Source organism: Populus trichocarpa, chromosome 3 (assembly GCF_000002775.5).
Source record: "Populus trichocarpa isolate Nisqually-1 chromosome 3, P.trichocarpa_v4.1, whole genome shotgun sequence".
Lineage (NCBI taxonomy): Eukaryota > Viridiplantae > Streptophyta > Magnoliopsida > Malpighiales > Salicaceae > Populus > Populus trichocarpa.
The window spans coordinates 3,497,751-3,510,795 of NC_037287.2; the positions used below are offsets into that span (position 1 = coordinate 3,497,751).

General features: G+C 33.6%; 2 protein-coding genes across 4 annotated transcripts; both read left to right on the forward strand.

Moving 5' to 3' along the window:
- Positions 1–2,099: 2,099 nt before the first annotated feature.
- On the forward strand, positions 2,100–6,996 carry LOC18096694 (formamidopyrimidine-DNA glycosylase). 3 transcript variants are annotated; one of them, XM_024598304.2, is made up of 11 exons: positions 2,100–2,501; positions 2,824–2,875; positions 3,004–3,061; positions 3,455–3,523; positions 3,631–3,756; positions 4,690–4,740; positions 5,400–5,477; positions 5,579–5,678; positions 5,752–5,838; positions 6,140–6,174; positions 6,324–6,996. In XM_024598304.2, exons 1-11 carry the CDS (start codon positions 2,273–2,275, stop codon positions 6,744–6,746), a joined length of 1,308 nt encoding a protein of 435 aa, XP_024454072.1. In that variant the 5' UTR covers positions 2,100–2,272; the 3' UTR covers positions 6,747–6,996. The 3 variants fall into 3 exon arrangements, with proteins under 3 accessions (XP_024454072.1, XP_024454071.1, XP_006385295.1); XM_024598303.2 differs by lacking the exon at positions 5,752–5,838 and having other exon boundaries at positions 2,103–2,501; XM_006385233.3 differs by lacking the exon at positions 5,579–5,678 and having other exon boundaries at positions 2,105–2,501; positions 5,736–5,838.
- Positions 6,997–7,800: 804 nt separating this feature from the next.
- On the forward strand, positions 7,801–12,098 carry LOC18096695 (protein FAR1-RELATED SEQUENCE 8). Its single transcript, XM_006385234.3, has 2 exons — positions 7,801–8,034; positions 9,649–12,098. Exons 1-2 carry the CDS (start codon positions 8,026–8,028, stop codon positions 11,836–11,838), a joined length of 2,199 nt encoding a protein of 732 aa, XP_006385296.2. The 5' UTR covers positions 7,801–8,025; the 3' UTR covers positions 11,839–12,098.
- Positions 12,099–13,045: the final 947 nt, after the last annotated feature.

Consider the following 13,045-nt stretch of genomic DNA (forward strand, 5'->3'; position numbering starts at 1 on the left):
AACCGAACCGTGAACACTCCTACTTACCACATGTGCAGACAAGTGAGGAAAGTCAACACATTATAGAGGTGCATGCGACTTTCTTCAAGCTTTAATGATAATTGTTTTTAATGTCGTTGAAATAGTCTTGATGGTGGGCTTTCTTTTACAATGACGCGTGATAACTATGTAGATCTAATGTAGCTCATGTGATTCATTATTTTTCTTCTTCTTCTTCTTCTCTTTTTTCCTTAATTTTTATACCTAATTATTTATATGGAAAACAAAAGTATGGATGACAATGGGTACCAGCGGGTTGGATTTCTTGATATCTATACCCTATTTATTATTCATTGGGTAAAAAATTTAGATATTTATAAATTATCCATTAAGGTTCGGGTATTCATTATCTATTATTATTTATTAATCAATAAAAAAATAAAATAGTTAACATATATATATATATATATATATATATATATATATATATATATATATATATGTGTGTGTGTGTGTGTGTGTGTGTGTGTGTGTGTGTTTTATGTCAATGTTAAGGTATGTATATATCATATTGTATTAAAAAAATCCAAATATTCTATAAATATTTTTATATAATATAAATACATATTTTAAGTTAGGTTCAGATAGATTTCGAGTCAGGTTTAACAATATTTATACCTTACTTATTATCTATTGGGTCTAAACAATACCTATCCATTCATGTTGATATTTATCGAGCTCGGATTAAAGTGTCATCCCTAACCAAAAGGCTGCATTTTTTTTCTTTAATTTCCATTCTAGTTCTTTTATTTTCAATCATTTGAAAATCAAAAAAATTCAAATTATTTTTTATAAAAATAAATATCAATCCAATATTGAGACACGAGAACTCCATTCAATGTTAATCAAGTCAAAGTACTAATTTAATAAAAAAACTCAAAGGAAAAAAAAAAGCAAATAGTTAATGAATGGTAGAATAAATAGTAAAACACCTAGCTTTTTTTTAGGTTTTCACTAATAATAATACTAATGATTAATATTTTTTGGGCTGTGGGCTGACATTTGCTCCCTTGGATCTCCGTCTAACTTAACATTCTCGCCACTACCTTATCTTAACTGAGTTTGATTAGGGTTATAATAAATGTTATTTTATGGTATTTATAACCAAAATTTTGTTTTGTTTTTTCAATAATATCAATATCATTTAAAATTTAAATTTATATCCAAAATGAATGAGAAAAAAAATCAGAAGTTAGTAGTCACATCATAAAATAATGGAATAAGGCATATCAATTGTGAAATTATTTAATATAAAATAAAATAGTAACGTGTATACACAGAGTTAATTTTGAATAAAGTTTTGACTCAGGTTTAATAATATTTATATTTTATTTATTTTTTATTGAGTAAAATAATTATTTAAAAAAACTTACCAATTCATATCAATATTGAAATAAAAAACTAAAAAAAATTTGAAAACTAATTCATATCAGCATATCAAAATAATTTGAAAACACACATAAAAAATTAATTTGAAGTAAAAAAACAAAAAAAAATTATTTTTTTTTAATTTTTTTTTAAAATGCAAAAACAAACAAACTCTAAATTAATATAGAGTTGTGGTGAATTTGAACTAATGATGAACTTTTAATTGCTTTTATCCTAAGTAATCGTTTGAGAATGTGGTTGAAATTATGTTTTTTTAAATTTTAAATTTTTTTTATATTTTTGAATCGTTTTGATGTTAAAAATAAAATTTTAAAATAAAATTATTTTAATGTATTTTGAAATAAAAAATATTTTAAAAAATAATTATTTTTATATTTATAAATACTAAAAAAAAAATTGGGTCTAAGAAAAACAACGAGGTGAAGAGGGGAAGAATTTTTGATTTAATCGATAAAATTCGAGGGTTTTGATTGAAAAAAAAAAAAAGATGAAAAGAGAGAAAGGAAGGGAGAGAAGGGAAAAAAATTGAAAAAGAGCGAATTTATTATAATTTTTTTTAGTTATTTTATCTAATTTATGAAATATAGAGTGTAATTTTTTTTTTAAAATCAAATTATAATAGCTCCATGTAATTAATCCATTGTTTTTTCATGAGGGAGGGAGTTGTGCTCCAATAATACCTAATAAATTTTCATCCATCTATAATCCGAGAAAAAGTCTGTCCACTAAAAAAAGAAGAAGTTAAATACACAGTAAATAGAATCCCAAAAACGAAGAAGAAAAAGGAGTAAAAGCCCTCTTCTCGATTCTCATCCAGCATCGAAAAGACTGAGCGAAGAGAAGAATGCCAGAGCTACCGGAGGTAGAGGCGGCGAGAAGGGCGATAGAGGAACATTGCATAGGGAAGAAGATAAAGAAGGCCATCATTGCCGACGACAGTAAAGTCATCGATGGAGTCTCTCCTTCTGATTTTGTGGCAGCACTTGTTGGCAAAACTATTGTCTCTGCTCTTAGAAAGGGAAAGAACTTGTGGCTCCAACTCGACTCCCCTCCCTTCCCTTCCTTTCAGTTCGGTAATATACTACGTTCTTTTTACTGGGTTTCTGATTTCATGCACTTTAAAGCTGATTTCTTGAGAGCTTTTGTGACATGAGTTTTCTTTACTTGCTGTCTCTTAGGGTTTTAGGAAAGTGGGTTTATTTTATTTTTTAGTTATTTTAACAAAGTTTTTATTTGATATTTATGTGTGTAAACGATGCAAAGATATGTTTTTGTTTATATGTTCTCATTCCTTGAAAACCATAACAATTTCAAGTAAAAAGATTATGATTACTATTTCTTTGTTTTTCGTAATCCCATTGCTTTGCTTACTAAACATAAAGGATCACATTTCAGGGATGGCTGGGGCTGTATATATTAAAGGAGTTGCGGTTACCAAATATAAAAGGCGAGTTGTGTTCTGTAATATGCACATGCAACACTCCTAGCTAGCTGAGATAACTTATTTCTATCCTTTTGTTTTCGTCTTGTACAAATGATCTTTCGGTGTTGATTATATTAGAGAATTGCGTGCAGGTCTGCAGTAAATGACTCTGATGAGTGGCCTTCCAAATATTCAAAGTTTTTTGTCCAAGTATGAATCACTACGCTATATGTTTTAATATAGTTTCCATTTCCATGCAAGTGTTTTATTGAATAAATAATTCATAATTCAGGCATGATCCATTTGGTTATTAGTTTTGGAGTTCTATTGACCGTGGAATTGCAAACAAGTCTCTCAATTTATTCACTAACAGGGCAAGAAAAATCCAAAAGATTTCTAATTTGAACTTTTGGAATGAAGAGTTAGGGTTTCAAGTTAGAACATGGAAGTTCTATAAAATTATGAAAGTATGCGTATTGTTTAGAAACTTACAAAGTTACAAGAGGTTTTTATGACACTTAGAAATTTTTGTATCTGTGATGAGGGCTCCCGCATTGAGTACTTTTTCTACCAGTTAATCAACATGCAATACTCTTTCTGCAGCTAGATGATGGTCTGGAGCTTTCTTTCACTGACAAGAGGCGATTTGCTAAAGTCCGCTTGCTTGAAGATGTACACAAATACCATTTGTTATTCTGGATGAACTTTTCAAATTTATGTACTTTGGTAGGTATTTTGTAATTGTTCATAACAATATTCTTTTCTTTTCCTTGGTGCAGCCAGCTTCTAAGCCCCCGATATCTGAGTTGGGCCCCGATGCATTACTGGAGCCGATGACAGTTGATGAACTTCATGGATCCCTAAGCAAGAAGAAAGTTGCAATTAAGGCTCTATTACTTGATCAGGTTAAAATTTATGTTGATTTGCTGTATTATTTCTAAGATAGCGTAAGAGACATAAAGGTGTAAATAAGCAAGTGGGGCATGGAGAGTGATTTAGGGGTAACTATTGGTCAAATGTTTCAAAATGCATGGTTGACAATCCCCTTTCATTTTTATTTTTGAAAATAATGAGTAACAAAGACAAGTAGTACTCATGGTATGTTTTACTTAATGATATTCAAAAGATCGGTGTGACCATTTAAGTGAAAGATGGCTCAAGATTAATAAGAAGCAATATTAGTGAAGAGAAAGGCTTTTCAACCACATTTAGGCCATCAAAAGTGGCAGTCATAATCTGATTGGTGTAGCCAATGCCAATAAGATTGGATATGGTTTTATGCTGACATTATGGTGGATGGTAGTTATCTCAGCTCCTGGCCTCTTGCAAATGGTAATTATCGCAGCTCCTGGCCTCGTGCTAAATTCTTAAAGGATATGCCCAGGTTTCATAAGCTAAAAGACTAGGAAATCAAAACATCCTGATCCTGTGCTATTGTTCCTCCTACAGTTTAAGGAACACTTAATCGCTAGAAAACAATATGGTTGGCAAAGTAGTGCTCAATAATAATTGTTTAATAACTGCTAGGATTAATCACATGCCTAGAATGATTGACAAGTTCTTTTACCCCAAAGAGGTTTTAAAGTCTCCTCCCATCATTACTTGTTATAGTTTTGGAGATGTAAATGGTCATGAAATGGTCAATATGATGATTTGTTGTAACAGAGTGCCTTTACAAGTTTTTTTTTAAATGATTATTTTTAGCTCTAAACTGCTGACATGGTTATAGTATTTCTGCATATGACTGTTCTTTCAAATGTACATTTCAACACAAAATGAAACGTTTGTTTTAAAATTCTTTGTTAAATAATCAATCTAACTGTGTTTAATTTTTGCAGAGTTTTGTATCTGGAATTGGTAACTGGATTGCAGATGAAGTGCTATACCAAGTTAGTGTACCTCACTTTAACATGGGTACCAAATTACAGTTTCATTCAATTGTGTTTTGATTGAAGCACCATATCGTAATCAATTATCAAGCTTTTAACTTGGATACATGCATGATTGTTTTTTCTTAATTTGATGATGACAAACCCTAGGCTCAGAGAATTCATAGTGTTGCTTTTTTAGCTTTTATTTGTCATATTATTCAGAAAATTAATAAAGTGTTCTCGTTTTCATGAATCAAAAGAATTTTGGAATTGTGGGTTCTTCAAAAGATGAATTTTTGCAAACTGATGATTGTTTAATTGGATGAGTGCATACAGCTAAAATGTAAGTATAATGTATTCGTTCTTAAGAAGTAGAGGGACAGCAATTGAGGGCCTGCTTAAAATGGTTTATTTTTGTTGCTGAAGACCGACTCACAATCTAGCTTAGGAGTGCTTGGCTCAAGTTAAATGTAGTGTAAAATGGACAGAAAGAACACAATGGCCTATATTATAATAGAGAATATTAGGCTTCTTCTGCTGGCCATATTTGTTTCTTGGGATCTGTAGTTACTGTATTTACTTGACATTCAACAATATCTTCATCTGATGACCTGGCTGACTTTCCTTGTATCTCCTGCCTGATGTGGACTTTGATGATTGTTATTTTTCATGCACAGGCTAGAATTCATCCACTGCAGATTGCTTCCAGCTTATCCAGAGAAAGTTCTGCAACTTTACACAAGTGCATCAAGGAGGTAGGAAATCTGTTTTGATTTGCAACTCATGTTAGCAACCACTTAAACCTGATTTGTTAAACATGCAATTTTCATGGAGAAGTAGAGAAAAACATGTGTAGGTTGTTCAGTATGCGGTTGAAGTTGACGCTGATTGCGACCGCTTTCCTCTTGAATGGTTGTTTCATTTTCGATGGGGAAAGAAACCTGGAAAAGTTAATGGTAAGATACTTTTGATATATAGTAATCCTTTTGATAAAAAGAAAATTCTTTTTACAGGTGATTGAAAAAGCAGTAGAAGTTGGGGCAGATAGTAGTCAGTTCCCAAACAATTGGATTTTTCATTCTAGGGAAAAGAAGTCTAAGAAGACTTTCATTGATGGTTTGCTTCCCTACCCTCCACATTATTTCTTGTAGCATGACATTTAGTTGATTGTTGCCCCCCTTCTAACTGTGGCTTCTTTTTCTCTATCCTACCATACACATATCACTACCTGCTGTTAGTGCGTGCCGAAGATATGAAAGATAGAAGTGACTTGGTTGAAGAGTTAAAATAACTTTTAGATCTGACATCCTGACTTCCAGTCCCTTTTGTTTTGATTCTCAAAGGCCTGCCTATCCTTTTCTTAAGTTGTTTTAGTTTCCTTCACACGAACATTGATAAAACTTCTTCATTGTGGCAGGGAAGGAGATTGATTTTATTGTTGCTGGTGGTAGGGTATGTCTTTTAAAAGCGAGCTTATGATATTTCTTTATTTGCTCTACTAAGCAGATGAATTTGAGTGTCCATATTATCATGTGTATGCGCACTTTAACCATTGAAAAAATACGTAGCTGATTTTTATGGGCTTGTATTCTGGGTTTTAGACAACGGCCTATGTACCGGGGTTACAGAAGCTAAATGGAAACCAAGCTGGGAAAGCAGTGGGAAAACCAAAAGCAAGAACTTCAAAGAAAAAAAGAGATGGGGATGATGATGACAATGACAACAATGAAGATGGTGGCAGTGAACCAACTTCCGAGGATGAAAAAATTGCAAGAAAGGCCAAATCAAAGAGAGAGTTGAGGCCTAAAGGTCCTGGGAAAAAGCCTTCAGCTAAAAGAAAATCCAAAGCAAGTGATACTGACAGTGAAGAAGATGAGGGTGCTGCCACCGCCGCCGCCGCCGACGACGATCAAAAGAAAAAACCTAGAAGAGTGACCAGCAGAAAACAAGTCATGGTAGGTAAAGCACCCAAGAAATTGGTTAACAATCAAAATACTAACAAACCAAGGAAGAAAGTGAAGTAGATTGCTGTTGTGAGATATCACATGGTGCTACCGAAGCCTGAGCCCTAATTTTGGAAGTATGGAAAGGTGGTAGGGCATCTAGTTTTTGCTTGTATTGACAGTGAAATGAATTTGTCTGTCTTGTTCAAGGTAGTCTTTCTGCTAATGCCAGCGGCTTCTATTAATCGTACAACCAGGGCTCTCTGCCTCTGGAAGATGTAAATCTTATTTGAATGGATTAAATGAAAGAATTTTTAAATTAGCAAACAAATTTGTGATTTTAAGAAATGCCTGCTCTTAAAAAAAAGAACAAAAAAGAAGAAAAAGAGACAAATTTAGCAACCACCACAACGCAGTTACTTATAGTTATAGTTTTTAAACCCGGTCTTGTTCAAGTTCCGGGTTTTAACCGGGTTGGTCAGGTCAATTTTTATTTTAAAAAAAATTCAAAACGGCATCATTCATTTTAATAACAAAAAAAACAAAAGTTAATGGGTTTTGCCGGGTCAACTTGTTGAGTCTGCAAGTTATACTGGGTCATGATTTTTTTTATTTTTCATAAATTCAGTTCAGTTTCAGTCCCGGGTCGTTCGGGTCTCGGGTCGATCCACCGGGCCGGGCTGAGTTTCAAAACTATGCTTGGAATTTCAAAACTATGCTTGGAAGGATTGTTTTTTAAATATTTTTAATTTAAAAATATATTAAAATAATATTTTTTTAAATTTATTTTTTATATCAGCTGTGTAAAAACAAATCTGTATTAATTACCTAGGAAAAAATTATGATTATGCTGGGTGTTAACCAGCAAAAGCATACTAGGCAGGCAGGGTTAGGCACCGCAATATAATATTTTTATGTGAAATAATACTTAATGTATACACCTCTATAGTAGATTATCACTAATTATAAATAATTATATTAAGAAGACGTCATTATAAATAATTTATTATTGGCAAGAAAAAAATTAATTGTCTTCAAAGCATGTCATGTGTTTAGTTGACTTTCTAGCTCAAAAACACAAGGAACGTGAAACAAATATTATATATAATACTTTAGGGATTAATTTGCTTGCCTCACTAAACTATAGCTACTAATTTTGTAGTTAACTCGTTGTCATCCCCTCAAACTCAAACGAGGTGAAAGTAAAAACAAACAAAATCCCTTTCAACTCAACCAAGAATTGGAGAAGACTGGCTTGTATTTTACCAGATTCCATCATCTCTACAAGAAAAGGGTGGTAGGGTTTCGCTGCTGAATCTGATCAAATGGGTATGGTTATGCTGTAGAAAGTGGTGTGGCAATGATTGAGGTCGGTCTCTCTTCTTCTTTTAATTTGATGGGTTCAAAGTCTGTTTTTTTCTTCGTATATAGTCTTATGCAACGTTTTTTCTTATTTTTTTGTTCTCTTGGGCCTGCTTGTCTACAATTCATCACATAATTAACTGTATTTAGCTACAAACAATGATGGGATTTTCCAGTTTTGGAGAATTTTGAGATTATGTTTTAGTCTTCTTTCATTTTTTTCCCCTAATGCGCTTGGTGATTGGAGAAAGTGATGTAGTGAGTTCTTATGATAATAATTGAAAATTAAGTCTTGATTTTTTGAAAAGATGGAATTCTCCGTTGATACGAGAAAGTTTAAGAATGGCCTCTTGCAACTAACTAATTCAAAGCCAATACACAAGAACAGGATTGTGGTTATCAGTTACGAGCGTTTTGGAATCCAGTCACAAGCTTGTTTAACATGAATAAATCCGCTACATTAATGATTCCCTTAACATCATCTTCGAATATGACCTTAGGTGAGAGTTGCTCTTTTTAATGCTACAGCCTCTAGGAGTCCGGGATTAGTGGAGTGCTTGAAATTAATTTACGGTGATGTAGGATAGAGAATTAAAAACTCAATTCATGGTGGCGGAACTGGGAATTAGAGTTAGGATTTGGTGTGGGCATAATTGTGAATACTTGGAATTAGTGATGAAAAGTCTGATTTGAGGAGTGTGTGAATTGAGATCTGAACGGTTGGAGGAGAAAGTAGAAGATTAAGTTAGAAAATGAGGTAAAAGAGCAAGAAGTAAACTTGGTACCAGCACCAAAATATGTTGCCAAATCTCTTAATTTTAGACTGCTCTCATAATGCAAGGCATTGCATCTGTATTTTTACTGATGACTAAGACTGTATATACTAGGGCTTGGACTTCCGTGCAGACTAATTTAATTAATTACACTGCTTAGGGAAAAAGAGCTGATTGATAACGATTTAATAAAGACTAGAAGCTGAAATTCAAATTAGAGGTGGATCTAAATACTAGTTAAAGACCTTCATTTTGCTAGGACTCCTGCATTAAACTGGGGTCTCCATGAATTACATTTCTGCCACTGTTCCCAAAATCAACCATAACTTAAAAATTTTAAACGTTAAACCAAGGCATCTACCAATAGACACTTTTACTCTACACCAAAAGACATGGAAATCTGAATCTCTTTTTTCCACCCTGACAAGCCTTTGGGTGGTTTTTGCTTGGTCAAAATTGTTCTAGTTCTTCCGGATTGATTCATTTGGTGTGCACCTGAATTGCCTTTCACAGACCAGCACCGTGTTCTAATTAAATAATGCTATAGAAATAAGCTGTTCTAGTTCATGTCAATCCTGATCATTTTGACAGACTGGTCACCCGCTTGTCTCCATTTGTTCAGCAAAGCTTTTTTGTTATGTTGTAAAGAAGTTTGAACTCTTAGCGTGCAAAGATGTCATTGCAAGTTTGATTTGAGTTCCAGATTGAACATTACCCAACTAACTACCAATTGATGATTTTGGTACAAAATCATTCAATTTCTTTCAATGACAACTGCAAAGGACTTTGCTATTTGTTGCTTGCTTGTGCTAAAGTTACTGATATTGGTTGTTCATTTAACATTGCAGATAGAAGAAGGTTCCCAGAACAGCGAGCAGATACTTGAGGAAGAAGGCGATGATCTTGAATTTGATAGCAACGACCTCGAAATTGAGGGCGATGACCCTGGGATAGATGACAATGACCTTGGGATAGAAGACAACAACCTTGAACTAGAAGACAAAAACCTTGAGAATGAAGGACATGACCTGCCTGAAGGCAATGACCTGGAGGACAATTGTGAACAACTGTTTGATATTGAATACCATGTCCTTGAAAACAACAGAGACGATGCTACAGTAGAAGATGTTCGAAATGGTGACTTCCTAGGGAAGGATTATCCACCACCTTTTGTGGGGATGCAGTTTGAATCATATGATGATGCCTATAATTATTATAATTGCTATGCTAAAGATTTGGGATTTGCTATCAGGGTCAAGTCCTCATGGACAAAACGTAACAGCAAGGAGAAACGTGGTGCGGTGCTCTGCTGCAACTGTGAGGGTTTTAAGACTAGTAAAGAAGTGCACAGTCGTAGAAAGGAAACGAGAACTGGTTGTCTAGCCATGCTAAGGTTGAGGCTAGTGGAATCTAATAGGTGGAGGGTGGATGAAGTCAAGCTTGAGCACAACCATTTATTTGATCCTGAGAGAGCACAAAATTCGAAGTCCCACAAAAAGATGGATGCAGGGGCTAAAAGAAAGGTGGAGCCCACTGTTGATGTAGAAGTACGGACGATCAAATTGTATCGAACAGCTGCTGTAGACCCACTGGGCTATGGAAGCACTAACTCAAATGAAGGAGAAAGTAGCCAGCATGTTGACAGGTCAAAGCGCTTGAAGCTTAAAAAAGGAGATGCACAGATCATTCATAATTATTTTTGTCAGGTTCAGCTAACAAATCCCAACTTTTTCTACTTGATGGATCTCAATGATGAGGGGTTTTTGAGGAATGTGTTTTGGATACATTATAGGTCTAGGGCTGCATATGGTTATTTCAGTGACGTAGTTATATTTGACACAACATGCTTATTGAACAAATATGAAATTCCACTCTTTGCATTTGTTGGGGTAAATCAGCATGGGCAGTCTATTCTACTTGGTTGTGGTTTGCTTGTGGATGAGACATTTGAAACATATATATGGCTGTTTAGAGTATGGCTTACATGCATGTTGGGTCGCCCTCCACAAACTATCATTACTGACCAATGCAAGGCCATGCAAGGTGCAATTGCAGAGGTTTTCCCACGTGCTCACCATCGTTTTTGTTTGTCACGTGTTGCGCACAAGATTCTTGATAATTTGGGCATGCTGCAGGACTATGAAGGGTTTCAGAGGACGCTGAACGTGACTATCCATGACTCTCTTAAGGTAGATGAATTTGAAATGGCTTGGGAAGATATGATCCAGCGTTTTGGAATTGCAGATAATGAGTGGCTTCGAACATGCTATGAAGATCGAGAGAGATGGGTCCCGGTTTACTCCAAAGATACTAGTTTTGCTGGAATATCTACTTTTCTAAAAGATGAGTCCACCCAATTCTTCAATGGTTATGTGAGTCAACAAACTACGTTGAAAGAGTTTTTTGACATGAATGAACTAGTTCTACAAAAGAAGTACCAGAAAGAAGCTCTTGATGATTTTGAGTCGAGGAATTCCAGCCCCATTTTGAGGACAGGTAGCTTTTATGAGTTACAGCTTTCCAGAGTGTATACAAACGAAATATTCAGGAGATTTCAAGATGAGGTTGTGATGATGTCCTCTTGTTTTGGCATAACTCAAGGTCATACCAGTGGGCCTCTTGTTACTTACGTGATCAAAGAACGCCAGGGTGAAGAAAATTCAAGGGATATTAAGAACTTCGAGGTTATGTATGATAAAAGGGGAGCAGAAGTTCGTTGTATCTGTAGTTGCTTCAACTTCAAAGGTTACTTGTGCCGGCATGCATTGTGCATTCTGAATTACAATGGGGTGGAGGAGATCCCTCCGCTGTATATCTTGGCACGGTGGAGGAAGGATTTGAAGCGCTTTTATGTACCGGATGGTGGATCCAATAACGTAGATATTGCTAACCCAGTTCAGTGGTTTGATCATTTGTACAGACGAGCAATGCAAGTTGTTGAAGAAGGTATGATTTCTCAAGATCGATATATGGTTGCATGGCAAGCATTTAAAGAATCACTGAATAAGGTCCGTCTTGTAGCCGAGAAGCATTTATAATGTATAATCTTTGTGGTGTTTCCTCACTTCTGCTGTGGCATGCTCTTAGATGTGTGCTTTGGCAGTGCATGCAGATAGTATTTTCCCCTAGTTAGAGCATATGCTGCGGCAGAAATTCCAGTAAAAAAAATAGGAAAATGCCTTTAGTAAGGCAAATGCTTTGACATTAATGAAGCAAGGAACAATTGGACAATGGAATATCCTTCTTTGATGTTTTTCTTTCTTTTAGTTAAATCTTAAGAAGATCAAATTTTATAAAATACCTCTTCATGTTCTTAAACAGACTATGTAAGAAATAGATTAGACTAGTCACGTGCCTTTATTTTGCTGTGGATCAGACTAATTTTTTATTTTGTTAAGAAAGATTTTAATTGCAAATTGAAAAGATTATGCTTGTAATTAATAACCAAGAATTATGTATTGATAAATGTAAAAAAAAAATTATAATGCTAATTAAAGATGGAGTCGGTAAAGAGCATATTAAGATATTAGATTGTGTAACATAGGTAGCTCTTCAAATATAGTAATGAAATTATTTATTGTAAGAAAAGTAATTATTTCAATTCCATTAAAAATAATAATTTCCTAGTATAATTTATCCATTTCTTATATATATATATATATATATATATATATATATATATATATATATATATATATATATATCCTAGGTTCTTAATCTAATAAAAACCATAAGCAATTAGAATCAATAAAAAATCTAAATGATTTGAAATAAAGGAAAAAAACGATTTTTTCTAGTTAAAACCTGATTAATAATATCGCAAATATAATTTTATTTATTCAATTATAATTAAATTTTTATTAAATTTTAAGGACAAAAATATCACAAAGAACTATACAAAAGGAACATCTACTAATATCATAATCTTATTTGAAAACAAATTTAAAATTAGATGATATTTAATGAAATATTTTTATAAAAATAATTTAAGTTATTTCATTTAAATGATTTTTAATCAAAATATAAAAGAAAAAAAATGTCTTGAAAAATAGCCCAAGACTAGTGGGCCCATATTTGGCCCAAAAAAGATGGGCAAACACATGCTGGCCTACCTTAGCCCATAATTATTTTTTGTTAAGTTGGGCGAACAATTAACTTTTTTTATAAAAGATTATCAGATGATGCATCACTTCTTGTTCACCTACAATCACCAAAGTCGAGTTCCAATTTTTTGAATAAAAAAAC

Excerpts from the sequence above, each read along its gene's own strand:
- LOC18096694 (XM_024598304.2), top strand. The coding sequence starts at position 2,273 with ATGCCAGAGCTACCGGAGGTAGAGGCGGCGAGAAGGGCGATAGAGGAA. Across the intron at positions 2,502-2,823 it reads CTTCCCTTCCTTTCAGTTCG|GGATGGCTGGGGCTGTATAT; the intron begins GTAATATACTAC and ends ATCACATTTCAG. Across the intron at positions 5,839-6,139 it reads TAAGAAGACTTTCATTGATG|GGAAGGAGATTGATTTTATT; the intron begins GTTTGCTTCCCT and ends TCATTGTGGCAG.